Source organism: Salmo trutta, chromosome 14 (genome assembly GCF_901001165.1).
Source record: "Salmo trutta chromosome 14, fSalTru1.1, whole genome shotgun sequence".
Classification (NCBI taxonomy): domain Eukaryota; kingdom Metazoa; phylum Chordata; class Actinopteri; order Salmoniformes; family Salmonidae; genus Salmo; species Salmo trutta.
In genome coordinates this window covers 59,600,778-59,627,258 of record NC_042970.1, presented here as the reverse complement: position 1 = coordinate 59,627,258, position 26,481 = coordinate 59,600,778, and the positions used below count along the sequence as shown (strand labels likewise).

The 26,481-nt window shown below is 40.6% G+C and overlaps 2 protein-coding genes across 4 annotated transcripts in view; both read left to right on the top strand.

Moving 5' to 3' along the window:
* Positions 1 to 3,787, top strand: part of map4k3a (mitogen-activated protein kinase kinase kinase kinase 3a) — an 87,020-nt gene extending 83,233 nt beyond the window's left edge. For both annotated transcript variants that reach the window (XM_029776582.1, XM_029776581.1), the window contains 5 exons: positions 60 to 128; positions 411 to 503; positions 705 to 775; positions 916 to 971; positions 2,001 to 3,787. In XM_029776582.1, the coding sequence (XP_029632442.1) occupies positions 60 to 128; positions 411 to 503; positions 705 to 775; positions 916 to 971; positions 2,001 to 2,088 (377 nt within the window). In that variant the 3' untranslated portion in view covers positions 2,089 to 3,787. The remainder of the gene's footprint in view (positions 1 to 59; positions 129 to 410; positions 504 to 704; positions 776 to 915; positions 972 to 2,000) is intronic.
* A 765-nt stretch (positions 3,788 to 4,552) lies between these two features.
* sos1 (son of sevenless homolog 1 (Drosophila)) overlaps positions 4,553 to 26,481 on the top strand; it is a 70,438-nt gene continuing 48,509 nt past the window's right edge. The window contains exons 1-3 of one of the 2 annotated variants that reach the window (XM_029776579.1): positions 4,553 to 5,593; positions 18,625 to 18,750; positions 23,599 to 23,730. In XM_029776579.1, the coding sequence (XP_029632439.1) occupies positions 5,507 to 5,593; positions 18,625 to 18,750; positions 23,599 to 23,730 (345 nt within the window). In that variant the 5' untranslated portion in view covers positions 4,553 to 5,506. The remainder of the gene's footprint in view (positions 5,594 to 18,624; positions 18,751 to 23,598; positions 23,731 to 26,481) is intronic. The other variant, XM_029776580.1, reaches the window with a different exon arrangement.

The window sequence follows — 26,481 nt, the reverse complement described above, 5'->3', positions numbered from 1 at the left end:
GCTAATAAAGCAACAGATTAAATGGTTAGTTGATGTTTTTATGTTTTATCTCCTCCTAGACACTCCACAGACCTGTGTTATCCATGTGACTCAACTGGAAAGAGACACCATTCTTGTCTGCCTGGATCGTGAGTCTAGCAGCATGTCTTGGCTATCCAAAAATCTGATTTGCATTGTAATATTATCTATTTAGATTATTCATGCATTGTACGTTCATTGAATGCATTGCTAATAACATAATGACAATATATTAACAGAGATCATGTTTTATCACTGAGCAGTCCTTTAAATGAGATGGAGGGAAACTCACCTGAATAGCCACCAATGTGTTGCACCCCGCCTGGGTGGACGGCATTTTGTGCCTGAATGTCTTCAGTTTCTTGTAATAGCATCATTGTTTAACTCCTCAGGATCCATTAAGATTGTGAATCTGCAGGGGAGGCTGAAGTCCAGTAGAAAGCTTTCAGCTGAGCTGACGTTTAATTTCCAGATTGAGTCGATAGGTAATCGCCCTTGACCCCTTTGCTAGAGTTTAGCCAACACACACACTGACACACACACACACACACACACACACACACACACACACGTATCAACAGCTATAGAATGGAGAGCAGAGTATCACAGTCATGTTATGATGAATGACATTCTGGTAAAATTTTGAATTTTTCATATGGTATATTAAACATCCATCTTTTCCACAGTCTGCCTTCAAGACAGTGTTCTGGCTTTCTGGAGACATGGCATGCAAGGACGGAGTTTCAAATCTAATGAGGCAAGTTATGTCAATGCCCCGGCTGATGCAATAACTGTATATAATAATAGTATTTGAACTGTGTATTGTTGTTGTAATATGATAAATATGATAATGACTGCGATGACGTGAATATTAGATCCTGTCCATATTCCCACCAGATTACACAGGAGATTTCCGACAACACCAGGATATTCCGACTCCTAGGATCAGACAGGTGAGAAATCCATTTTTAGATTGAGGCTAAATCCATTTAGCAGGGATCATCAACTAGATTCAGCCTCAGGACTATTTTTTTGGGGGGAAGCGGATGGTCAGGGGGCCCGGAACATAATTACAAAGAATTTGTGAACTGCAAATTAACCGCAAGAAGCCCAAATGGATAGAATATGTGACTAAAACATAATCATGTCAAACTTTGCTTACATTTGTATACGATCACAAACTGTATGTCTCTCTATTATGCGTGGGAATACTTTGGAACAGATTTCCAAAATTAAAATCACTTGGAGCTGATATGCTGGTGTTTTTACAGTCTTTTATGTCCGACAATAAAATAACACATTTAAAATAAGCATTTTTTATTTTATTTTTGCTCATAAAACTTGCAAATAAAATCACCACCATTTGGGGAACCCTGTGTTGTGGATACAAATTAATTTAGCGACCACTGCTGACATGGGTACGAATCCCCTCTGTCCTTCTCATCGATCTGTCCCTCTACACATATCTCCCTCATTTCTGAATGTGCTGTCAAATGAATAAATAAAATATGCAAGGTTAATATATAAATATATATATAAATATATATATATATATATATACATAAATATATATATATATATATATATATATATATATATTTTTTTTTTCAGTGCCTCAATTATTGCCTGTAAAAGCTATGGTGGCGTTCCAGATCTTATTTTTTGCAGTCGCATCTCAGAAGATTGCTATATCGTTTTCATGCAGTTCATGCTATGTTTAACACTTATCCAAGCATTGTGAGATCTGATCGTCTGTGCCATCGAGACTGAAGTCGGTCTGCGGCCATAACGTGACTTAGGGCTGTTCAGGAGTATGTAACAATATAAAATGTTCAGATAGAAATGTATTGTGTAGAACAGATATGATTGTCTATCAGATGGAATAGGTACAGTATTTGGGCCGGCTCTATTCATTTTATTATCTGCAACATTAAGAACATTTCACATCACTGAATACACCCATGTTGTACCTTTGATTGCAGGGTTGTGGTGCTGGAGAGCAGACCCACAGACAACCCTACAGCACACAGCAACCTATACATCCTGGCTGGACACGAGAACAGTTACTAACCACCCTGCGCTCTGGGAACCAGGGTCCTGTTCAGTAGGCATAAAACTTTCTGAAACGGAGTGATACAGGGATGTACAATCTGAACCTGTCCAATAAGAAACCTTAGTTTCATTGTCGGTTGCAAAACATTTTTCCATTGTATGCCTTAATGAACATGGCCCAGGATTGGTTTCAGTTACATTTTAAGAGGTTATAAATCTGAATGAAATTCATTCATTGAAAATTGCAATTAGGTTTATTTTTCTATTCATAAATTGGAATTCATGTCCTGAAATTAAACTATGGAACTGACCCCATCCCTGATGGGAACAGAATATGATGAGGAGGACATGTCTGACTCTGCATCTGAGACCAAGGAGTTGCAATCGGACCATTCGTCGAGCAAGCGACCTTGGATGTGTCCGGTTTTTAATTGAACCTTATGATTTTAATTTAAAGTCGACATTTATAGTAACACAAACCCACATTCCTGGATATCACACTATTTCAGTATTGACCAACTTCTGAGCGCATCCATCCTTACCTAACAAGTGCTTGACCAATGTGTTTGTAATTAATGTAAATAGAATATTGAGGTTGTACACTATAAATATGTCATGTAGATAACCATGCTGCATATATTTTGTACAGTTGCCCCCCAACTTGAGAGATCTAAAGAGTTGTTGCCTAATCAATGTGGGGTACTGCTTTTAAGGGCTTGTCAACTAATGTAATTTTACAAAACTTAGTGGTAGGATGTCAAAGAGCAAAGTGTCTGTTCATTTTGATCATGCGTTGCCTTTTTTTAATATGTTAGACTCATTTTGATATGAAGCCATATGCAATGTCATTTTATTTTCACACACTTTAATTCCAACCCCATAGAAAGTTGTCAATGCTCAGATATGCACTGGTTGTGGAATTTTGCACATAGCTGTACGCAATAAAACACTTTATTCTTACATTTAAGGTATGGTTAAGTTGTGCTTATAACAAAGTATCTGCATGAGTGCATTAGAATACATCATACTACACACTTTCGATGTAATCTCAGACAAATTTAACCAGGCAATATACGTTTTTTTTTTTACATATACGCCAAGCTATTGTTAAAACTGCAGTCAAACTGAAGAGACTTTGGGCAGTCGTACCATCTTAGAATCCTTTTCCTTATGGTGGCCAATGAGTTGAATGTTGAATGTTTGCTAAATTGCATTGTTCATATTGTTTGTTCTGGTGTTTGGGCGTCATAGTAAGACCTCTACCTCATGCATTGGGGAGTCAATGGGAATATGTGGGGCCAAATTGAACATGTAACACTAAATGTCCCTTGCTGACTCCATGTAGCTTACACAACTAAAGGAGGGTATGATGAAGTACAAGGATCTTCTGACTTGGTTTCTTTCCATATTGCTTTTGTGTCATGTAAATACAGTAAAATAAAATTGCTTAATTGTGCCTGTACAACTGCTAATATTCGAACATGTTACATATTAAACATTTTAACTCATGATGGGCTAAATTGATTGACTGATGAGCCATAGGAAGCCTGTTTTTTTCTCCAAAATTTTAGACGGTATGATAAAGTATAAGGATCTTCTCACTTGGTTTCTTTCCATATTGCTTTTGTTTCATGTAAATACTGTAAAATAAAATTGCTTAATTTTGCCTGTACAACTGCTATATTTGGACATGTTAAATATTAAACATTTTAACTCATAAAGGGATACATTGATTGACTGATGAGCTATATAAATAAATTAAATAATATAAAAAATAAAAATAAGAAAGCCTAATGTTTTTCTCTGACATTTTAGTGGATATATGTATTTTTAAGCCTATTAAACCTATGGAATAATTTATGCCAAGATGTAGATGTGTATTTTTAACATTGGGAATACTTACTATACCATGAACTGCTCCACCCAATTAGTTAGTGGAGGTATCTGCTTTGGGAAGTCTCCACAAAAAGATGAGTGCTTTCCATTATGTTTTCTCTGGGCTCTGTTAGTCAAGTCTGCGACCCCACCGCGTGAGCACAAAACTAGCACTAGTTCACATGCATCGTTGGTATATTTGAAGTTTCATGTTTTAATGTCACATGCACAAGTACAGTGAAATGCCTTTCTTGCAAACTCAACCCAACAACGCAATAATCCAGAACAATGTATTACTAGAAAAAAGCACAAGGGAAATAATAAGAAATACACAAAGTAATTAAGTAAGCATACTATATACAGAAAATATTTGTAAAGTCAGTTCCAATACTATATGTGCAGGGATACTGGAGTGACGGAGGTAGATATGTACAGAGGTAATGTGACTAGGCACATTGAGTATGCAATGGTTTCAATTGATCTTCCTTATCAAACGATAGTTTTCATGCTATCGTTTAATCAATTATTGCTCTCGGTTTATCCAGATTGTATACAGATCAGCGAATGTGGGCAGGCGCGATGATTATCGAAAACAAGCCCTAACGACGTCATTAGCTATCCTCTGCGCCTGTGCAATTCTTCTACCAGCAACTGCACCCGACCCGAGTCATAACAATCGTCTAAATAAATCATTTTGACTAAAGGTAAACTGGTAATTAAAGCCAGCCTTTGCGTGGATTCTTGGTTTTCTCGATAACCAAACAAAAAGCTAAATAGTCCGGAGACATGTTTTGGAAATGATAAATTCATTGAGGATAACACGGTTATCAATATCCACTCTGCCGAAGATTCGGTGAAAATGGGCGATTATGTACCGAAGAGGTTTTTTTTGCCCAAAATATAGGGAATGATTCAACTGGCCGAAAAGGACGAACAGTATCGCATTTCCCGAAACGTGAAGTGACACATTCACTCCCAAGTTGGATACTAGCTAATCAGCTACGCCACTGTCCACATATTGCTAGTTCATCACTACTAACAACCATCATCCGATTCGGATCGATCGGTTACGGCTAGTAACATCACCAGCTCGGCTGTTAGCTAGCTACTACTAGCTTGCTAAATTAGTTAGGCTAACGTTTGTTGCCACCAACAACGTCAGTTCGGAACTTGGAATAATTTCCATCTGCCAACGCAACGCAAGCTTGCTAGTTAACGTTTGAAGTATCTTTTGGTTCGTGAATTTTAGCTTTTTTAAACTCTCGGTGTCCGAAAGAGCAAGCCTGTTAGCTAACGATAGCTACTTGCTTCGGCAGCTGGAGACGGCTAGCTAGCAGCTATCAAAATCTGTACACTGCCGATGCAATGGTCGCATTGTTAACTTTTTTGGTAGAGGAATGCTCATTTGGTGGATATTCTGAGGCAGCGGGCCGCACAGAATATTGCACCTCTCAGTTCCAACCACAGGCCACACTATATACTGTTTTGATGTGAAAAGTGGCCGTGAACACACATCGCTCACTGGCTGCAAGATAGCGCACGAAGACGGGCAGCTGAAGCCATGCAAGCGGCCCAGGTTCAGTACGACTTTTTCAGCGAGGAGAACGCACCGAAATGGCGGGGGCTATTGGTACCCTCCCTGAACAAGGTAGGCTAGGAAGTTGGCAGGTGCCAAGCGAACAAACTAACGTTAGACGGCGAGGGTATGCATTACAAGCAAAGTAGCTATTATTAGCTAGTCAGCTAACGTTAATTAGCTACCTTAAACTGTGTTGTAGGAATTGATTTTTGCAACAAACAACATTTGATGGTGCCACGTCAAAACACACCATGTTGCCAGTGACACATGGTTTGGTTGGTCAAATCACATTTTATTTGGTGCATACACGTATTTTAGAAGATGTTATTGCGGGTGTAGCGAAATGATTGTGTGTGCTAATAGTACCAAGATAACATTATATATCGACTACTGTTAGCTAGCCCCGCTAATTATTGGGGTGCACCTGTGGGGACGCGATGCTTCTATATGACACACACAGCCCTATGTTTGACTCGTGGTTTTGTTTGATTCCCACACCTAAACTCGAATGCCACTAGTTCCCCATCCATTACACCATTCCTAAAAATGTCCCCTTTTATCTGTATCTGCTATCTTAGCGTCACTGTATGCACATCTTGTCCACAGTGTCAGTTTGAGTGTGACGGCACTGGAAGCTAATGTGGGGGAGGACGCTGTCACGCTAACAGAACGTCGTCGTCCCCCCTCGGCAAAACTGCATCACTTTTTCCTAAGCTAAGGGGTCCATAGTAACGTTGAAACTGGGCCCTCAATTTCAGACATAGACTAAATAAAGTACTTGCTAGCAGCAACCCTGAATATTGTAGTACTAATCATCATCATGAAACGAGTCATTTGTTTGTTCTTGTCCCTGAAGGCAGTTTTGGAAATTCTGTGATGGTGGACTGTCATAGCCTATCCGTGACCAATAAATGACTATTTGACCATTTACATGGACAACATCATTGACACTACAGTAGTTGTTGCTAGATTAGTCCTAAGTATTTATTTTGTTGTTGTTGTGATACTCTGCTTTACTCTACCCCCACCAAAGAAAATAAGAACATGCAAATTGCACACCTAGACTTGCCAGGTATTTAAAGAGAAATTAGGTTTTGAAACATTACATGGGTCACAGCTCATCAACATTGACGCAGCACCTTTTTTCAAAGTAGGTTCTGACTCAGTCTTGATATTTTGGGACACCCTCATATAGTCCCATGAAGGTGGTGGCCATGTTTTGGGTGATTTACAGACTCGCTGCTGAGTGAAATTGTTGTTATTGATCAAACATATCAGCCTTTGGGTGGTTTGAAATAACATGTCTGATGTGGGCAAATTTTAGTGACACACCACACACTTTACCTTGGCCAACACAGAGTGAACACTGACTAGCGCCTCTCTGGTGTGTGTGTTGGTAAATAGAGGCCTATAGCTGGCGTGAGGCGATTAGGGTGGGGTTTTTCAGCAAGATGCTGCAAGCAGGGGAATGCCGAGTCAGTGAACGAACTTCAGTCACAGCTCTCAAGTGAGATGTTACAATAACAGTTGAGCAAATTTTCTTTTTTGTTCACCCCAGTGCTTTCTTAAGATGAGTGTTGTCAATGACTTGCATATATTTAGTTCACGACAGCCTAGGCCTTGCCCAAGTTTGGGCACTGTAACATTCTTAGTTAAAACCACTCCAGACTGACCAACTTATGCCTAAACAGAAAAATTATTAGGCCTATATAATGGTAGTATTCAAGATGAAAGGACACCAGAATAACAAACACAATAAGTATCCCAATTTATAATGGGAGATTGACATGAAGGGGTAGGCCCAGCCTAAGCCCCTCTGTGTCACGTTGGACCAGAGGTAGCGATCAGGAGAAGATAATGCTAAGAAGAACTGGAAGAATCAGAACAGTAGGTTAATAATACTGAAACTGAATTCTAGCCTACTGAAAGAAAAACATCCTAATGGACCGGCTAGGACTGAATTATGTAATGATAGTGTGCCGCTTGATATGAATCTGGAAATGAAAATGACCTTTGACATGCCTCGGTTAATCTTTTAGCTAACGCTGCAGAAACGGTACACTGTGAATTATGTTGAGAAGTTGGTCTTATGTGGGAGATTGAATGAACTGTGGAGGAATGCCGCAGAGAAACAGTTCAAGTCTTTGCTCGAGTTCCCACTTTTGGATGACTGGCACATGTGGAATCCCAACGAGGGGGGATGGCCTCTGCATTCCTATTGTGTGTAGACTGGCAAGGGCCGGCAAATGCCAAAGTGCGATGATGCCGTAGCAATGCAATGCCACAGGCATGGCAGGAATGTAGCCCAATGCATGAGGTCAGAGCAAGTCAGCCCTTGCAGAAAACAGGAGTGAGAGACAACGAAGGGGAGGTTATAGCCCCAGTGGGTCGCATTAAGGACATTTTTGCGACAAGCTTTTACCCCCCTTTCCTCCAAACCACCCCCATTGGATCCCTCAAGTGTTGCTTTCCCCGCTCAAGCTGTGTCAACAAGTCTAGGAGCGGTTATGGAAGACTTCAAAAGAGCCCCATGGCAAGACCAGCTTCTCCTCATTGAGCCGTTCAAAGTTGACACACCCTCTGTTCACCCTATTGATTTAGCCACTGGCCTATCGGCTTTAAAAAAAAATGGTTACATTTGTCTGGAATGTGCTGGCACAGGGAACTGAGAGGATTTGAAAACGTGCATGCGTTCCAGTGGATGAGCATTGTTCAGGTTTCTGCTGTGGAATGAAATGGGGAAATCGGGTTTGTTTTGTCATGCCATTTAAAAAATATCTATTTTCTCCATGGTTCACTGCTCAAGACATTTTGGCCTGCTTTGCCAAAGCCAAAATGCCAGGTTTGCCAGCCCTGCCAGGAAAAGCTTTGTCAAGAGCAAGTCCTCATTTTAGCCTCCCCACACATTTCCAATGGAGTGAGTTTGCAAAGTCTTTGAAGTTCTCTGCTGGAATTTTTTAACTTTTATGCACAGAGTAATTTGTTCATTTTGTGGGGAGAAGTTGTGGTCAGGTTTTTCAAAAAAACAGCTGTAGTCTGTAGAATACCCCCTAATATTCTCCCAGCCCTGCTAAACATCAATGGACATAATCTTAAATTGGGGATGGAAAATGTCACACTGACTCTTCCATATGTACTTACAAAGACTTTTCACATTACAATGGCATTAACATCCAAACATGCTGCATCTTGCGTCTACTCTTGGGCGATAATCAATCAAATGAATCAGTTTACCATCTGCAATAATCACAATTTTCAAGCGCATATAAACGGTGTGCCCGAATTCCTCTTTCTGTTTCCCTAGTCTGTTTGCTAGGGATGTAATGATTCACCGATATGCATCGGTCCCCGATTCAAATATTTAACGTCGGTCCGCGGACCCCAAACCGATCCAAATGTAGCTTGCATCTGGTCATAAAATCGATTAAAACTTTACGAATCATCCATTCACAATTTTTGGGGAGTTGTATTACATTCTTTCTACCTTCTGAAACTACCTCGTCTTTTGTCACAACTGATGTGTCGAACTGCATGTGACTGTTGACAGTCATTGATCTACAAGTCATTTTGCATGCTAAACAATCCCAGACATCATCAGTAGCCTAGACAAACTGTGCTCAGCTTTGGGCGCTGACCAACGTGGGGTAGGCGGTCTGTTCCTGATATTGCACCTTCAGCATTCAAATAGTAAAATAGCTTGCCTGATATTAGGCTTGATTAGTTGAGTAAAAATCTATGTGTTTGCTGGGTATTGTTATCTATGCACTGTTGAAAATTGTGTTTTTAGGGGAATACAAGTAAGCTACCGGAGACAACGCTCATCTTGATTTAACTGCCGAACAGGGCTTAAAATACATTTTATTTTGATCAAGTCCACCATCAGCAATAGTTTTGTCTGTATATGGTCATTTTTATATATAAAGGGTAAAGTTGATAATTTCATAACGAGGACCGCAATCCTTTTTGCAAGGCCCACTGCATGGTTGAAGCGAGAGTAGAAGAAAATGTCACGCTCTTAAAAACTTCAAAATGGTCAAAACCATTCGATTTTGAGATGGGGTGAAATCCAAAGTATTGCTATGTGATAGCTAATTAGTAAACGATAAATATCGATACAATACTAGCTCAAACAATTAATCCACTAATTAACTTGTCATTTTAGCAGGTGGTGGGGATTTTAGAAGTGGGGTTGACAAAAAACAGGCTCCACACCCCCCCCCCCCCCCCCCCCCCCCCAAAAACCCCCCGAATAATCTGATAGTGGTAGTGGGGTGGTAGATGCCTAGTCTCCCTTATGGCTCAGCTGAGGTGCATACATAGTACACCATAGACATACATCATTTACGCACAGACACACACAAATCAACTCTGACAGATCCAGCGCAGGGAGGCCCAGCTCATGAGTTCCATCAGCAGATGTTTATTTCGAATGGAAAATGAATGTGTTTATACCACAAATGTTAGTGCGTCGAACTGAATTGAATTAATTCGTTCTCCAATCAAACAGAATCGTTTCAAACTAAAAAAGTATTGTTCCTGTATGTGAAAGATGCACATCCCTACTATTTGCATGTCGTGCCGTGCAGGCCCGCACTGGCTGGGAATGAAATTCCTGGCATTGCTTTGGGTTAGTCTGGCATGCAGGAACCAGGGCCTTCTCTCCACCACACCTACCTGCCTGGGACAGGCAGCTCCGGCCTGGATTCCTTCTGCTCTTTTCCCCCTTTTCCTAAACCCTTAGCCCCTTCTCACATAATTAGCACAGACCTGACAGGACCAGGACAGGTGGAAGCAATATGGTGGAAGTGCTATTGGAGAGCTAGGTTGCAGATTAGGAGATCTGTCTGGTCCCTTCAGTTCTGTTAGGACTCTTGAGGAAAGGGCTATGGGCAAGGGTTGGGGACCGGAGTTGAGCTGGGATTGAGTAGATTGAGGGAGGAGCACCTGGATACACCAGTTTGGTTGTCATCGGCAACCTCTGGGCCAAGAGTGACACAGGATCAGGTGACGAGGTCATGTGGGGCTTGGGCTCACAAGGCCAACTTGCACATCTGGAGTCAATTCACTTGAGCTTGAATCGTCATCAACAAACTTGATTCACATGATCAGCAGCTTACTCTGGATTTGAGACTCCCATGCTTCCTTCTAGAACGACACTCAGTCCACTCATAACCTGGGGTTGGAGAGTGACCTTGGATTTGCAACCAAGTATTTCATTCTACTCTTTACTTGACGTTGTCTATCAGAGGACTACACTGCTCTACTACACATCTCTGGAGGTGAGGACACGGCTTGAAGAACAAGGCTTGAAGAACATTTAAAACACACAACACGTTTTGAGTTGAAGTCCACCTTAGGCATTGTTTCTGTGGGGGAGCATTGAGTTGGCCCCCAATTTTCAGCTGTAATAATGAGCCTTTCTTCCAATTTTTCTGGGAGCTTCCCATAAACCTATCCTCCATATATTATTTTGTTTGTGTCCAGATTTTATTTGCAACTTATTTATTCAGATTATTGTTACCTCATTATAATAGGTTTTAAGGCTTGTTTTCACATTTTAGTTTATTTCTCATTTGCCTTCACAAGGAGGCAGAGCAAAGGAAGAAGTCTGATCAAACGGTCTAAAGAATTGCAGCATGCAATGTATTCCAGCATACAGGTTATCTACAAGCAGAGCTTTCTAGTCAATCTTCCATCCCCCCCCCCATTGGCAATCATGATGTAACCTAACACGAGCCTTGTGTCAGGCTAGGCTACGTCTTTTACATTATCTCAGGACCTCCTGTTAGACCTTGATCGTTCCCCACTCAAAACACACTTCTGAAAGCACCTACGTATATGCCCACGACAGATGAATACCTCTGTGCGTTCCGACGCGAGGTGAGAAAGGTAGGTAGGTGTGTGTCAGTGACGGTCGTTGCAGTTTTAGATGAGGGAGGATGATCTTTGTTTATGAGCATTGTCTTTCTATTACAGCATATTGGATGACTCGTTCATGTTCCATTCACCCAGCTCAATGTAACGTCGATAGTTTTAGGCTCCTATATGCTACTCACATTTTCCCTGTACCCATCATGAGATTGCTTCAACCTAGCCTATGAATCAAAGTTTACAACGTAGGTAAACCAGTCAAGAGAAATTTGAGTAATTAAGGTGCGAGACAGTGACGCATTCAATACCGCCTTGCACACTCTTGCCTGTATCTAGCTGATCTAGGGTGTAATCATTAGTCCAACAGTTACAAATGAGTTTCTATTGTACAAATTCAGGTATGTTCATCCCGCTTCCATTTTAAGGAACGTTTTTCACCCGAATCGGTGGGATCAATACACCCTTGATCACACGCAGACACAGTTCACATTCGTAGCAGCCATAAAAAAAATAGCATGCTCACTTTGCTCGTTGTATATATAATTCCTTCTCGCAACTATCGACTCGCTTTCCTCCTATCACCTTTTCCCATCGCTTGTGGACTTCAATGCACAACACATCAGCTGTCTGACCAGGCGAAAAAACCTTTCCAAGCCAAACCTTCATATCAGGACCGCTGGCCGCTATACACAGCCTACATCGTTGTCCCGTCATAGTCAACATAGCTGCTAGAACTCACATGTTACTAAACCGGCTACAGTCATGCAATACAATGTACAGTCAGGAAGCAGTTTAGCAGTTACACCGGTGGCTATAAATTAATCAAACCAAAAGCTTGAATTGGAAGAGTTCCAGTGTTGGATAGCCAGCTAGCTAACATGGCATCCCTCTCTGTTTGAGTAGGCTTAACAAGCTAGCTGCATTCGATAGCTAAGTGAAAGTAAAAAAAAACATCCAACCATATATCTCACTCTCGCTTCTCCTTAATTTTTGAAGAAATTGATGTTCAAAATTGTTCAACTGTCTTTCTTGCTCTGAGTCAACTACTCGCCACGTTTTATGCACTTCAGTGCTAGCTAGCTGTAGCTTATTTTTTCAGTACTGGAGTCATTCTCTGATTCTTTCATTGGAAGGACAACATGTCAGTTCATGCTGCAAGAGCTCTGATAGGTTGGAGGACGTCCTCAGGAAGTTGTAATAATGACTGTGTAAGTCTATGGAAGGGGGTGAGAACCATGAGCCTCCTAGGTTTATTATTGAAGTCAGTGTACCCAGAGGAGGACGGAAGCTAGCTGTCCTCTAGCTACACCATGGTGCTACACTACAGAATGCTGTTGAGGCTACTGTAGACCTTCACTCCAAGACAGTATTTAGTTTTATTTCTATTAAATTCACTGAGGAGGATGGTTCCCTGAGGAGCCGTGTGTGTGTGTGTGTGTGTGTGTGTGTGTGTGTGTGTGTGTGTGTGTGTGTAATGGAGGCATTAGAGAACATTCAGGCTTTATAGACCCAGTACAGCAACCTCTGTATTTCCATAGAAGATGGGCATTTTCTTTGCCTTGTGATGGGAGAAGATTGCACTTCAGCTGCAGTACGGTTTTCGCCACGTTCCGATTCTCTGCCTTTCTATCTGAAGTTTTGTCACTTGGTCACTTCCTTGTTGAATTGGTGTTTGTCATGGGCTCGAATTGGTTTCCACCATATTTCTTGCTCCAGTGAAGTGTCAAGCGTGTGCAAAGCTGTCAAGGCAAAGGATGGCTACTTTGATGAATCTCAAATATATTTTGATTTGTTTAACACTTTTTTGGTTACTACATGATTCCATATGTGTTATTTCATAGTTTTGATGTCTTCGCTGTTATTCTACAATGTAGAAAATAGTCAAAACAAAGAAAAACCCTTGAATGAGTAGGTCTGTAAACTTTACTGTTACTGTATGTATTTTGGAGTTTGTATTTAGTTTTTTATTTTATTTTAATTGTTGGACATAAATGACTGTTAGCAGCAGGAAGTCAGCTCCAAGTGATTTTAATTTAGGTAATCTGTTCCAAAGTATTCCCATGCCTAATAGAGAGATGCGTGTAATTGCATACAAATGTAAGCAAGGTTTGAAATGTATTATGTTTTAGTCAAATATATCTGTTTGGGCTTCTTGCGGTCAATTTGCAGTCTACAAATAATTAGTAATTATGTTGAGAAAATCATCCCGTGGCTGAATCTAGTTGCTGATCCCTGCAGTGGGTTATAGTCCCCTCTTTACTTACCTCCCTTTCATTTTGCTTTTCACGCCATCTGTGCCTTTTTTTCTTTTATTCACACTCTGCACCATTTTTAGCGCTCAGTTTACTAGTTTATGCAGTCTCTCCCTTAAAATGAAATGGCATATTCATAGAAATAGAAAGTAAAACTATTTCTAAGGTCTCCATCTTATCACTATCTGACCTCAGTTCCAAAACACCCTCTCTCGCTCACACTTACTCTCTCCCTTTGTAACTCTCCCTCCCTCTCTGCCTCTGAGGAGCTGCCGAGTTGAGTAGAGACCGTGCCCTCTCTAAGAGGAGGAGGGGAGTATAGACTCTTAGAGCTTGCTTAGTCATGCTCTGATAGGAGGCCTCGGCTGGCGAGGCGAACTGAGGAGACCGGAGTGTCTACGCTGTGCTCTCGTCACTGGGCTCAGTCAGTTACCAGGGACACGGCTTTAGAGGCAGTAGTCCCACTCCACGAGCTACAATCGCAAATGTATGCTTATTCCAACCTCAACTCAAGTAGCCTAATTGTGTACTTTTCCCCTAACGTATTTGACCCATTACCAGCCATAAAGTTAAGATTGATGTATTGTCTTGTACCAACTCAATGGATGATGGTTAGGAGATGCAGGACCAAAAGGTGGGCCTCAACGTTAGAGTAATGTGTCTTTATAGTTAGAGTAATGTGTCTCTATGGTTATGTTTGTAGCGACAACCCTTCATCGCTGGTCATCTCTTTTTCTAGTCATGTTTGTCACTGTTTGAGTGACTGCATGAAGTGGGCACGAGTTCGGCAGTAGTCAACACAAAATTAGTTTGGGATAATGAGTTCTTAAATAGCAATTTCCTGCTTGAAATATATGAATTGACTTGGAAAATAGCTTTCATCAATAATCATGTAGCCTATGTCTAGTGTTTGATTTAAAGCCAACCATGGGCTGTGTTCAAGGAGTTTTAGGTCTATGTTATGATGTGCATGTTCTGCAAGAACTCCTCATGTAGGTCTTTCTATACAGTGACTTGACTGTTATGATGGAGTGCACTTGACTGGAATGCAGATGGGCCTATCCAGAGTAAGAATGTGTTTGAGTAGGCTAGGTACTGGTGAACACAGCACTCTGAATTTGCATTTAATCTGGTATGCCTAATACTAGTGGGCTGTGTTGCAATTTGCAAATGTGTATCTAGAGGCCATTTCTAAAGGGGAGCCACACTACAAGCCTATTTGTCTTTTTTGTTCTTTACATTATATTCCACCGCATCCTATCTCTGAGTATCTCTGAGACTGTGAAGTCTAGCCTACTTTCAGTAAAAAGTTGACTATTATTGTATTCTGTCTGTTTTCGAGTGGTCCAAATGAGAAATCCCTATTTATTTAATTTTTACGAAAGGTATTTTCTCATAGTCCTCTTTAACGCGAACTCCGGGGCAAAAAAAAAAAATCTAAATAACTAAATCCTTTGTATTCACACTGCCCTTGCCTTTGAATGAGGACTCAACTCTCTTGCCAGTTCACTTCACCAATTTTGTGGTCTGGGTCCTCTTTGTATTCACATTTGCTAAGTTTAGAAAGGATCCATAAGCTTTTTCCAACATTCCCTGAATGCACTCTGGGTTTTTACAAAGTGCAGGATAAGCCATTCCATCAGAATTGATCAGACAGCTAGATATACCTACTTACAATGGTGGAAAAAGTACCAAATTGTCATACTTGAGTAAAAGTTAAGATACCTTAATAGAAAAACACTCAAGTAAAAGTCAGTCACCCAGTAAAAAACTACTTGAGTAAAAGTATTTTGTTTTAAATATACGTAAGTATCAAAAGTAAATGTAATTGCTAAAATATACTTAAGTATTAAAAATAAGTATAAATAATTTCAAATTCCTTAAAGCAAACCAGAAGGCACAATAAAAAATAAAACATAAAAAAAGATATATATATATATATAGTGGTAGATATATATCGGTTGAAAGCTTGACTATTATTGTATTCTGTCTGTTTTTGAGTGGTCCAAATGAGAAATCCACGTTTTATTTTTTTTTTCTTGCAGAACATGCACATCATAACATAGACCTAAACTCCTTGAACACAGCCCATGGTTGGCTTTAAATCAAACACTAGACATAGGCAGTAGGTTGGTAGATGTTTTTGCGATTTGAAGGTAGTATTCCTATTACCTTCCAGTGTAGTGAGTGCAACTTTGTCATAGTGCTACGTCATACCGTCCGGATTCTGCCTGCTTGAACGCCAATAACTCCGATACACATGAAATCACCCAGGGTATCGATAGAACATCACTCGGAGATGCACAAAAACAATATAGCATTCAGAATAGGTGAACCTTTCCTTTAAGTACTTAACACCACTGTCTACATACATTTTGTAAGCTAATAGATTGCAATTATGTCTAATCTTTTAACTAAATGCAATCAGAAGATACTATTAACATGTAAATATTATAGGTAACAGAATAAATAGAAGAATAACTGCGGATTAAATAATGCTGTAATTGAAAATTGTATACTGAATGTATGCTACTGCCCCTTTGAGAGAGAGTGTTTTACACCCCAGGTTTTGATTTTCACCAAGTATGTTCTCTTCTCTCACTTTTCAAACCCCACAATCGAATAAATGGCGTACGAAGCTATTTTAGCCTATAGATCACATATTGCAAACAAATAATCTGAATAAAAACTCCACACATTTGGAATTTCTGTGCATCCTTGACAATCGCTAATCGGTATCCAAGAACAACTCTTATTTTTTTCCATGAATCTGCAAATCATCTTCTAACACTTTACTTGACACCCAGTGTCATGACCGTGTCATAATGTGTTATAACCATGTCACATGTCATAACAGCTGTCATAACCAATATATTTACACCTGTTGTGACATATAGTGCGTTATTATGTGGCTGGTTATGACACCTACTTAAAACAACTCTGGGATAGGCGTCCCGCAACTTCCGGTGAACTGGAGGGCGCGCAATTCAAATAAATAATCATAAAAATTATGGATATTAAACATGTAGGTACATACAAGTGTCTTATATCGGTTGAAAGCTTAAATCTTGTTAATCTAACTGCACTGTCTGATTTAAGGTAGCCATTACAGCGAAAGCATGCCATGCGATTGTTTGAGGACGGTGCCCCAAATCAAAATATTTATCCACCGGCACAGGTTTCATAAATTCACAAATAGCGATTAAATATTCACTTACTTTTTGATAATCTTCCTCTGATTTGACATCCAACGGGTCCCAGCTATAACATGTAGTGTTGTTTTGTTAGATAAAATCTTTCTTTATATCCCATAAAGTCTGTTTAGTTGGCGCCATCGATTTGAGTAATCCACTCGTTCAACATGCAGAGAAAGGAATCCAAAAATCTACCACTAAACTTTGTTAAAACAAGTCAAAATAAGTTTCTATTGACTCCTCAGATACCCTAAAATGTAATCAAACTATAATATTTCATACGGAAAGAAGTATGTTCAATAGGAAACCGATATTAACAGGTGCGTCTTGTCTTCCTTGCGCGCCCAAACACGAATTTCCAATAGTGTGTCCCAGTATTAAAACTCATTCTTTTTCGTTTTGGAAGAAACAAGCCTGAAACCTTGAACATAGAGGGCTGACACCCAGTGGAAGACATAGGAATTGCATACTGGGAGCTAGATTTAAATATTTCCCTATACTTTCCATTGTAAAAGCATGGGCTCTCAAAAAAATAATTTCCTGTTGGTTTTTCTTTGGATTTTCTCCAACCATATCTATTGTTTTATAGTCTCCTACATTATTTTAACATTTTAACAAACTTCGAAATGTGTTTTCTTTCCAATGGTACCAATTTATATGCATATCCTGGCTTCAGGGCCTGAGCAACAGGCAGTTTACTTTGGGCACGTCAGTCAAGCGGAAATTGAGGAAAAAGGACCCTAGCCTGAAGTGTCAGAACCCACATTTATTCAAATAAGTTTTTTCTCTGCCAAGAAGTTTCCCTTCCACTCTTATGTAGGTTTCATAACAGACATAAAATAACAGTCACAACAGGTCTAAATATGTGTCATGACAGTGTTATGTCAACTGTTAGGACATGACATGGTTATGACCGTGGAATAATGTGTTATGACTCTGCGGGTCAAGTAAACGGTTACTTCATCTTCTCTCTTTTGTGGCACCAATGTGAGGGCTTATGGCAGGGGAAATAGTGTTGCAGTAGTCTAGTGTGTGGTGCGGAAATAATGACAAGCAAACTTGGGGAGCTTTGTTGACATTGCTCTAAAAAGAGAACCAAACCACGGAATTCAAGCAAACCGAATTCGGACCACCTCTCGCGATGGTCTCAGCTTGGTGTGCTCTTTTGAGGGGTCTAAGTTCCTTTGGAGTGTTCACACGGCACAAAAAAATTAAGCGAACCGCACTGAGTTCACAAAAATTGGCTGAAAACGGACTAAGTGTGAAACTATACTACACTAGAAAATATCTCTCCAGTTGCACCCCAAGGTTTTTTTAAACATAGACGTCACTTCAACGTCTAGTTTTGATTTACATTTGATTGAGTTTTCAACTAACGTGGAATCGACAAACATTTTAACTGTGTCATTGGATTTAGGTTCAAAGTTTGGTGAAAAAATTACAAAATGTCTCTAAATTCCTTTACGTTGATGAATTTTTCCAAGTAGATTCTATTCCATGGAAACACCATTGATTCAACCAGTTTGGGCCCAGTGGGAATCTATTCTGAACTAGTAGCCAAGCCACATCTCTCTTAGTTTCTGTGTAAAGGTGCTGAGCCAGATAGATGCACCTTGAGCTTTTTAACAGTTTATAAAACATTTAAAAAAGTGTAATGATAATCAACTCAACCTATACTGAACTAATACATGTTTACCACGTTTCTACCGATCCAACCTTTTTAAAAAAAATTTTTTTTTTTAATCAGCTCATACTGAACTAATACACATCTCTCTCTGTGAAGGTGCTGAGCCAGGTACATCCCAAACTGTCGTCCCAGGAGGATGCGCTGCAGTACATCGAGGAGCTGATCCTGCTGCTGCTCAGCATGCTCTGCCAGGCACAGCCACGCAGCGTGCAGGACGTGGAGGTGAGGATCTCCGTCAATAGTGCAACAGTGTCTGGACCTAAAACCTTGTTGACCCCTTTTTTACAGAGTGTAAACAGAGGGGGTCTTACAAACTTCCAAAGCAGTAACAGGAGCTTTGGACAAAAAGGTCCTTTACATAGAGAAAAGGGGAATGTGTGCTCAGTGTTGTTTTGCCCTCAAATCTTTTACTGAAGCTTAGGTCCAGGTGATAAAATCACATTTCAATCACAATTAAGTTGAATCGTTGTGATTGTGTTGTCAAAGCTGTATTATTAAACGATCCCGTTTGGAAGCAGAAAAACAGTGAGCAGGCCTTCCCTTTTGGAGTTCCTCAGGGCATCAACAACAAATCAATGAACTGTGGCGAGGTAGAAGTTGCCTCTAAATCACAGGTCTAGGATCAGACAACTGTTCCCCTGATCCTCTCATGTAACCTATCGTCTGGGAAATAAACTGACCCTTGACCAGTGATGGGGGCTACTTCTACTTAAAGGGGCAATCAGCATTTGCTACACTGAACAAAAATATAAACGCAACATGTAAAGTGTTGGTCCCATGTTTCATGAGCTGAAATAAAAGATCACAGACATTTTCCATATGCACAGAAAGCATATTTCTCTCAAATTCTGTGCAACAATTTGTTTACATCCCTGTTAGTGAGCATTTCTCCTTTGTCAAGATAATCCATCCACCTGACAGGTGAGGGATATCAAGAAGCTGATTAAACCGCATGATCATTACATAGGTGCACCTTGTGCTGGGGAAAATAAAAAGCCACTCTAAAATGTGCAGTTTTGTCACACAACACAAAGCCATAGATGTTTCTAATTTTGAGGGAGTGTGCAATTGGCATTCTAACAGCAGGAATGTCCACCAGAGCTTTTGCCAGAATTGAATGTTCATTTTTCTACCATAAGCCGCCCCGATGTCGTTTTAGAGTATTTGGCAGTACGTCCAACCGGCCTCACAACCGCAGACCACGTGTAACCATGCCAGCCCAGGACCTTCACAACCGGCTTCTTCAGCTGCGGGATAGTCTGAGACCAGCCGCCCGCAAAGCTGATAACTTTGGGTTTGCACAACCGGAGAATTTCTGCACAAACTGTCAGAAAACGTCTCAGGGAAGCTCATCTGCGTGGTCGCCGTCTTCACCAGGGTGACACAATTGCAACGAACACAATTACATTTATCGATAGCAATTTGAATGCACAGAGATATACCGTGACGAGATCCTGAGGCCCATTGTTAAATCAAATCAAATTGTATTTGTCACATGCGCCGAATACAACGTGTAGACCTTATTGTGAAATTCTTACTTACAAGCCCTTAACCAACAATGCAGTTCCAGAAATAGAGTTAAAAAAACATATATATATTTTTTTATTATAAAATAACAATAACAAGGCTATATACATGGGGTACCGGTACCAGGTCAATGTGCAGGGCTACAGGTTAGGCGAGGTAATTTGTACATGTAGGTAAGGGTAAAGTGATTAGTCTGGGTGGCCATTGGATTAATTGTTCAGCAGTCTTATGGCTTGCGGCTAGAAGCTGTTAAGGAGTCTTTTGGACCTAGACTTGGCGCTCCGGTACCACTTGCCATGCAGTAGCCGAGAGCACTGTCTATGACTTGGGTGACTGGCGTCTGTGACAATTTTTTGGGCCTTCCTCTGACACCGCCTGGTATATAGGTCCTGGATGGCAGGAAGCTTGGCCCCTGTGATGTACTGGGCCGTACGCACTACCCTCTGTAGCGCCTTACGGTCGGATGCCGAGCAGTTGCCATACCAGGCGGTGATGCAACCAGTCAGGATGCTCTCGATGGTGCAGCTGTAGAACCTTTTGAGGTTCTGAGGACCCATGCCAAGTCTTTTCAGTCTCCTGAGGGGGAATAGGTGTTGCCGTGCCCTCTTCACGACTGTCTTGGTGTGTTTGGACCAGGATAGTTTGTTGGGGATGTGGACACCAAGGAACTTAACTCTCGACCTGCTCCATTACAGCCCCGTCGATGTTGTCCACGATCAGCTCCTTTGTCTTGCTCACATTGAGGGAGAGGTTGTTGTTTTCCTGGCACCACAGTTCCAGGTCTCTGACCTCCTCCCTATAGACTGTCTCATCGTTGCAGGTGATCAGGCCTACCACTGTTGTGTCATCAGCAAACTTAATGATGGTGTTTGAGTCGTGCCTGGCCACATAGTTGTGGGTGAACAGGGAGAACAGGAGAGGACTAAGCACGCACCCCTGAGGGGCCCCCGTGTTGAGGATCAGTGTGGCAGATGTTTTGTTGCCTACCCTTACCACCTGAGGGCCGCTCATAGGGAATTCCAGGATCCAGTTGCAGAGGGTGTTTAGTCCCAGGGTCCTTAGCTTAGTGATGAGCTTTGTGTGCACTATGGTATTGAACGCTGAGTTATAGTCAATGAACAGCATTCTCACATAGGTGTTCCATTTGTCCAGGTGGGAAAGGGCAGTGTGGAGTGCTTTCAACATGATAATCCACGGCCCCATGTCGTAAGGAACACAATTCCTGGAAGCTGAACATATCCCAGTTCTTCCATGGCCTGAATACAAGACATGTCCCCTGTTGAGCACATTTGGGATGCTCTGGATTAACGTGTACGACAGTGTGTTCCAGTTCCCGTCAATATCCAACAACTTTGCACAGCCATTGAAGAGGAGTGGGACAACATTCCACAGGCCACAATCAACAGCCTGATAAACTCTATGCGAAGGAGATGTGTCGCGCTGCATGAGACAAATGGTGGTCACACCAGATATTGACAGGTTTTCTGATCTACGCCCCTACCTTTTTTTTAAGGCATCTTTGACCCACAGATGCATATCTGTATTCCCAGTCATGTGAACTCTATAGATTAGGGCCTGATTCATTTATTTTAATTGGCTGATTTTCCTTTTATGGACTGTGACTCAGTACAATCGTATAAATTGTTAAGTTACGTTTTTTATATTTTGGTTCCGTATACATCAATTTTGGGACTTAAATTTATGATTTGTTCGTATTGATTCTTGAAGAATATAATTTATAAATGCTTCATGAGCTTAGTTCAACTGTCGTACCCTATCAGAAGCCAAAATATAAGCTTGTTTTACTCCAATGTTTGTAAACAAACACTATATACCCTCAAAACATGGTTAAAACTATAATGTTGATATCATCGATGGCCAGTCCTTGCATCCATAGCGCTGTCTATGAATTTGGTTGGTTACATTTCTCTAGCCCCATCCCTCAGCTTTTTACCGGGGCGGGGAGTCCACTTTGTTATTGTTTCTACTGCTGATTGCCGCTTTAATGTCCCTCACAGTCACAGCATAGCATTTAGTTTCATTTTATTCTGTAGCAGACACACTTTTTATTGACAGCTGGTGAAGTCAGGGTTGTAGAAAAAGAGGATGTTAATTTTATGTGCCCACCCAAAAAGGGGAAATTATCAGTGTTTGTGAAGTTAATTTCTTTTAAGCTCAGGTCATGGTGTACTTTAGACGGTTTGTTTTGCACTGAGATAAAACTCAGTTTTCATCCATTTGTAATTCTTACAAATCCAATCCATTTACCCAAAGTGACAGGTAGAAAAGTTAAGCTATTTACGGACATGTATTTTTACTCATATTGCTTTGACAATCATTTGAACAGAACTCACAACATTCTCATATCTTGTTTGGTTTTATGTCATTGAACAATAGAACGTTTTCTTGCGCATCATCACACTGTTGCTTTTTGCTTTCCTGCAATGATAACTGAAATGAGCTAATGCAGAAAACATCTGAAATCTTGCTTTGTTCAGTCCATGTTTTAGATGGCCAACCTGTTTTCACTTCTTGTTTTTGTTTTGTCCACCTTGACTCATTTTTTGCGAGCAGACGGATCACGTGAAATCCGGAGGTGCTTTTTACGGTCCATGGCCGTAAAAGGTCTCTTTTTACCATATTTACTCCTCCCTTAGTTCTGTGTTCTCTCTTTCTGTTGACCTCTCCCTGTGACCCTGTCTGTGTGAACTTTAACCCTTGACCTGCCTGGGTTGGTGACTGACCACACTCCTTTGTGCTTGTGTATATTGTAATTTGTGACCCATTGAATCCAACTGATTGCGGGAAATTTGTATTGTTTGTGTACTATGTATGTTCCCTACATAAGGACTACATAACGCATTCATAAAGAGCTCCTTAATACCTTTGTAAGCACAACATAAATGTTTGATTCCCTCAAATATACAACACAAACATTTTGTAAATGCCTAGGCCTCAGAAAGCCTATGTCAACTTGAAGTTGTTGACATAAGCGCTTATGACTTTTTATGTAGTGCTTATGAAGATGTCCTCCGTTAACTGTGGATGTATTGTGTAGTTCTCACCCTTTTTTTAAAGGGTTACAGTAACTCTTAGCCTAACTCATACGTCAAGGGAGGGACATCCTGGTAGTGCCTGCAGCAGAAGTGACATGACACTTGACATGTACATGTCATGTACCCGTCCTCCCATTGACATAAGCTGTTAGATATCCCTTTTTAAGGGAAAAGTCCCATGTGAAACGTCTGCGACAATAAAACAATGGTGAATGCATGGAAATGCTTATGTCAAGTGTCATAGGGCAGTTTGAAAGAGGAGGGGGCATGTTTGCTTTGCCTATGGATGCAGCATCAACAGAGGACCAGGAAATATGTAATTCAAGTAAATAAGAGATAAGTAAGGCCTGACTGCAGCCCAAATGGCACCCTATTCCCTATGTAGTCCACTACGTTTGACAAGGGCCCATAGGGCTCTGGTCAAAAGTATTGCACTATTGAAGAGGTCTCAATCTCCCTCACTCCTTCCCTCCTTTTCTCCCCTCAGGAGCGAGTGCAGAAGAGTTTCCCTCACCCTATCGATAAGTGGGCTATCGCCGACGCCCAGGCGGCCATCGAAAAGAGGAAGAGGAGGAATCCTTTGGCCCTGCCGGTGGATAAGATCCACCCGCTGCTCAAGGTAACCCATAATCCCAAATGTCTCTGGGTCATGTTCAGTAGGGCAAAGCAATTTGAAATGGAAAGCGAAAATGAACGTTTCTTACTGGACACTTTCAGCAGGATCCGACATTAATGATGGCCCGCTGGCCAGTAAAAACATGTTGGGGCAGTATCTTCTCCGCGCATTTTGTCGTTCCAGTTTACCTGCTGTGTCGCAGTCTGCTATTGAAAACCATTGAAAACTACACACTGAAAAGTCATGCTATTTGTATTTGAGCAAAATGATTGGCCGTTAATTCAACCACGCTCCTCGCAAGTCAGAACTTCTTGAGCACTCGCACTACATGAGTTGATGCCTTCACACGGCACACGTGAGCTGTCCAGAGTAAAAAGAAGAGCTCATCAATCTACTCACTAAGCTTATTTATTTTAGGGAAAGTGGTTTACAAAAGTAAAACTTCAATAGTGAACATACTAGCAAAAATAATACAATGTCAACATTGCTAAATTATATTAGTTTTTAATACAGTACATACCATAATAACCAAATGTAGCCTATTACGAGCTGAATATATACAGACCAAGCATATCAACCTAGGCCCTGCATGACCCTAATGCATTTACAAAGAAAAAGTTAACAGTTGGACCCTGATTTCAGGTAGTTCATTGCTGTTTTAAAACGTTTTGTGCCTACTGAACATGACCCTGGTGACTAGACCAATCATAATGAAGGGACATGTAAGGTCAGGATGTAGCTTCGGTCTTCAGCGCCAAGTACATTAGTCAAGCTGTGAACCACTCTGAGGAAACAGCTGGGTGTATTCAGTGATGTACAGTGCCTTCAGAAAGTATTCACACTCCTTGACTTTTTTTTCCCAAAAACATTTTTCATATGTTGTGAAGGATCTACACAAAATACTCATGTCAAAGTAAAAACAAATTATAATCATATCTTGATTAGATTAGTATTCAACCCCCTGAGTCAATACTTGTTAGAACCACCTTTGGCAGCGATTACAGCGGTGAGTCTTTCTGGGTAAATCTCTAAGAGCTTTGCACATCTGGATTGTACGGTATTTGCCCATTATTCAAAAAATTCTCCAAGCGCTGTCAAATTGGTTGTTGATCATTGCTAGACAGACATTTTCAAGTCTTGTCAAAATCAGCTTGAAAATCGGTCTAACTAGGCCACTCAGGAACATGCAATGTCGTCTTGCTAAGCAGCTTCAGTGTATATTTGGGCTTATGAAAGGTGAATTTGTCTCCCAGTGTCTGTTGGAAAGCAGACTGAAGCAAGTTTTCCTCTAGGATTTTGCCTGTGCTTAGCTATATTGCTATACTCTTTTTATCCCCAAAAATCTCCCAAGTCCTTGCCCGAGATGAGCATACCCGTAACATGATGCAGCCACCACCGTGCTTGAAAATATGGAGAGTGGTACTTGGTGATGTGTTGGATTTGCCTAAAACATAACGCTTTGTATTCAGGACATAAAGTTGATTTCTTTGCAAACATTGTGTGCAGTATTACTTTAGTGCCTTACTGCAAACCGGATGCATGTTTTTGAACATTTCTATTCTGTACAGGCTTCCTTTTTGCTCTGTCATTTAGGTTAGTATTGTGGAGTAGCTACAATGTTGAAGATCCATCCTCAGTTATCTCCTATCACAGCCATTAAACTCTGTAACTGTTTTAAAATCACCATTGGCCTCATGGTGAAATCCCTGAACGGTTTCCTTCTTCTCCGGCAACTGAGTTAGGAAGGATGCCTCTATCTTTGTAGTGACTGTGTGTATTGATACACCATTCTAAGTGTAATTAATAACTGCACCATGCACATAGGGATATTCAATGTCTGCTTTATATTTTTATTTTACCCATCTATCAATAGGTACCCTTCTTTGCGAACCATTGGAAAACCTTGCTGGTCTTTGTGGTTGAATCTGTGCTTCAAATTCACTGCTCGACTGGGGGACCTTACTAATTGTATGTGTGGGGACAGAGATGGGGTAGTCATTTCAAAATCATATTAAACACTATTATTGCACACAGTGAGTCCATGCAACTTATTATGTGACTTGTTAAGCACATTTTTACTTATTTAGGCTTGCCATAACAGAAGGGTTAAATACTTATTGACTCAAGACATTACAGCTTAGATTTTTTTAAATTAATATGTAAACATTTCTAAAAACATAATTCCACTTTGATGTTATGGGGTGTTGTGTATTGATCAGTGACACAATCAAAATGTGGAAAAAGTCAAGGGTTGTGAGTACTTTCTGAGGGCACGGTAAAAAGTCCTGAATGTTGCAAATAGGACTGTCTGTCATGTATTCATTTATTAATCCATTCTAGCTGTTCTACACAATATATCTGAAAGTGTTTTAACGTTACATCCTCCTGAACAGGGCCCAGTTACTGATATCTTAAAAAAACAAAAATACCTTTATTTAACCAGGTAGGCCAGATAAGAACAAGTTCTCATTTACAACTACGACCTGGCCAAGATACTGCAAAGCAGTGCAACACAAACAACCAACAGAGTTACACATGGAATAAACAAACTTAGTCAATAACACAATAGAAAAGTCTATATACAGTTTGTGCGAACGAGGTAAGACAATAAATAGGCCATAGTGGCGAAATAATTACAATTTAGCAATTAATCACTGGAGTGATAGATGTGCAAGTAGAGATACTGGGGTGCAAAGTAGCAAAAATAAATAAATGACAATATGGGGATGAGGTAGTTGGGTGGGATATTTACAG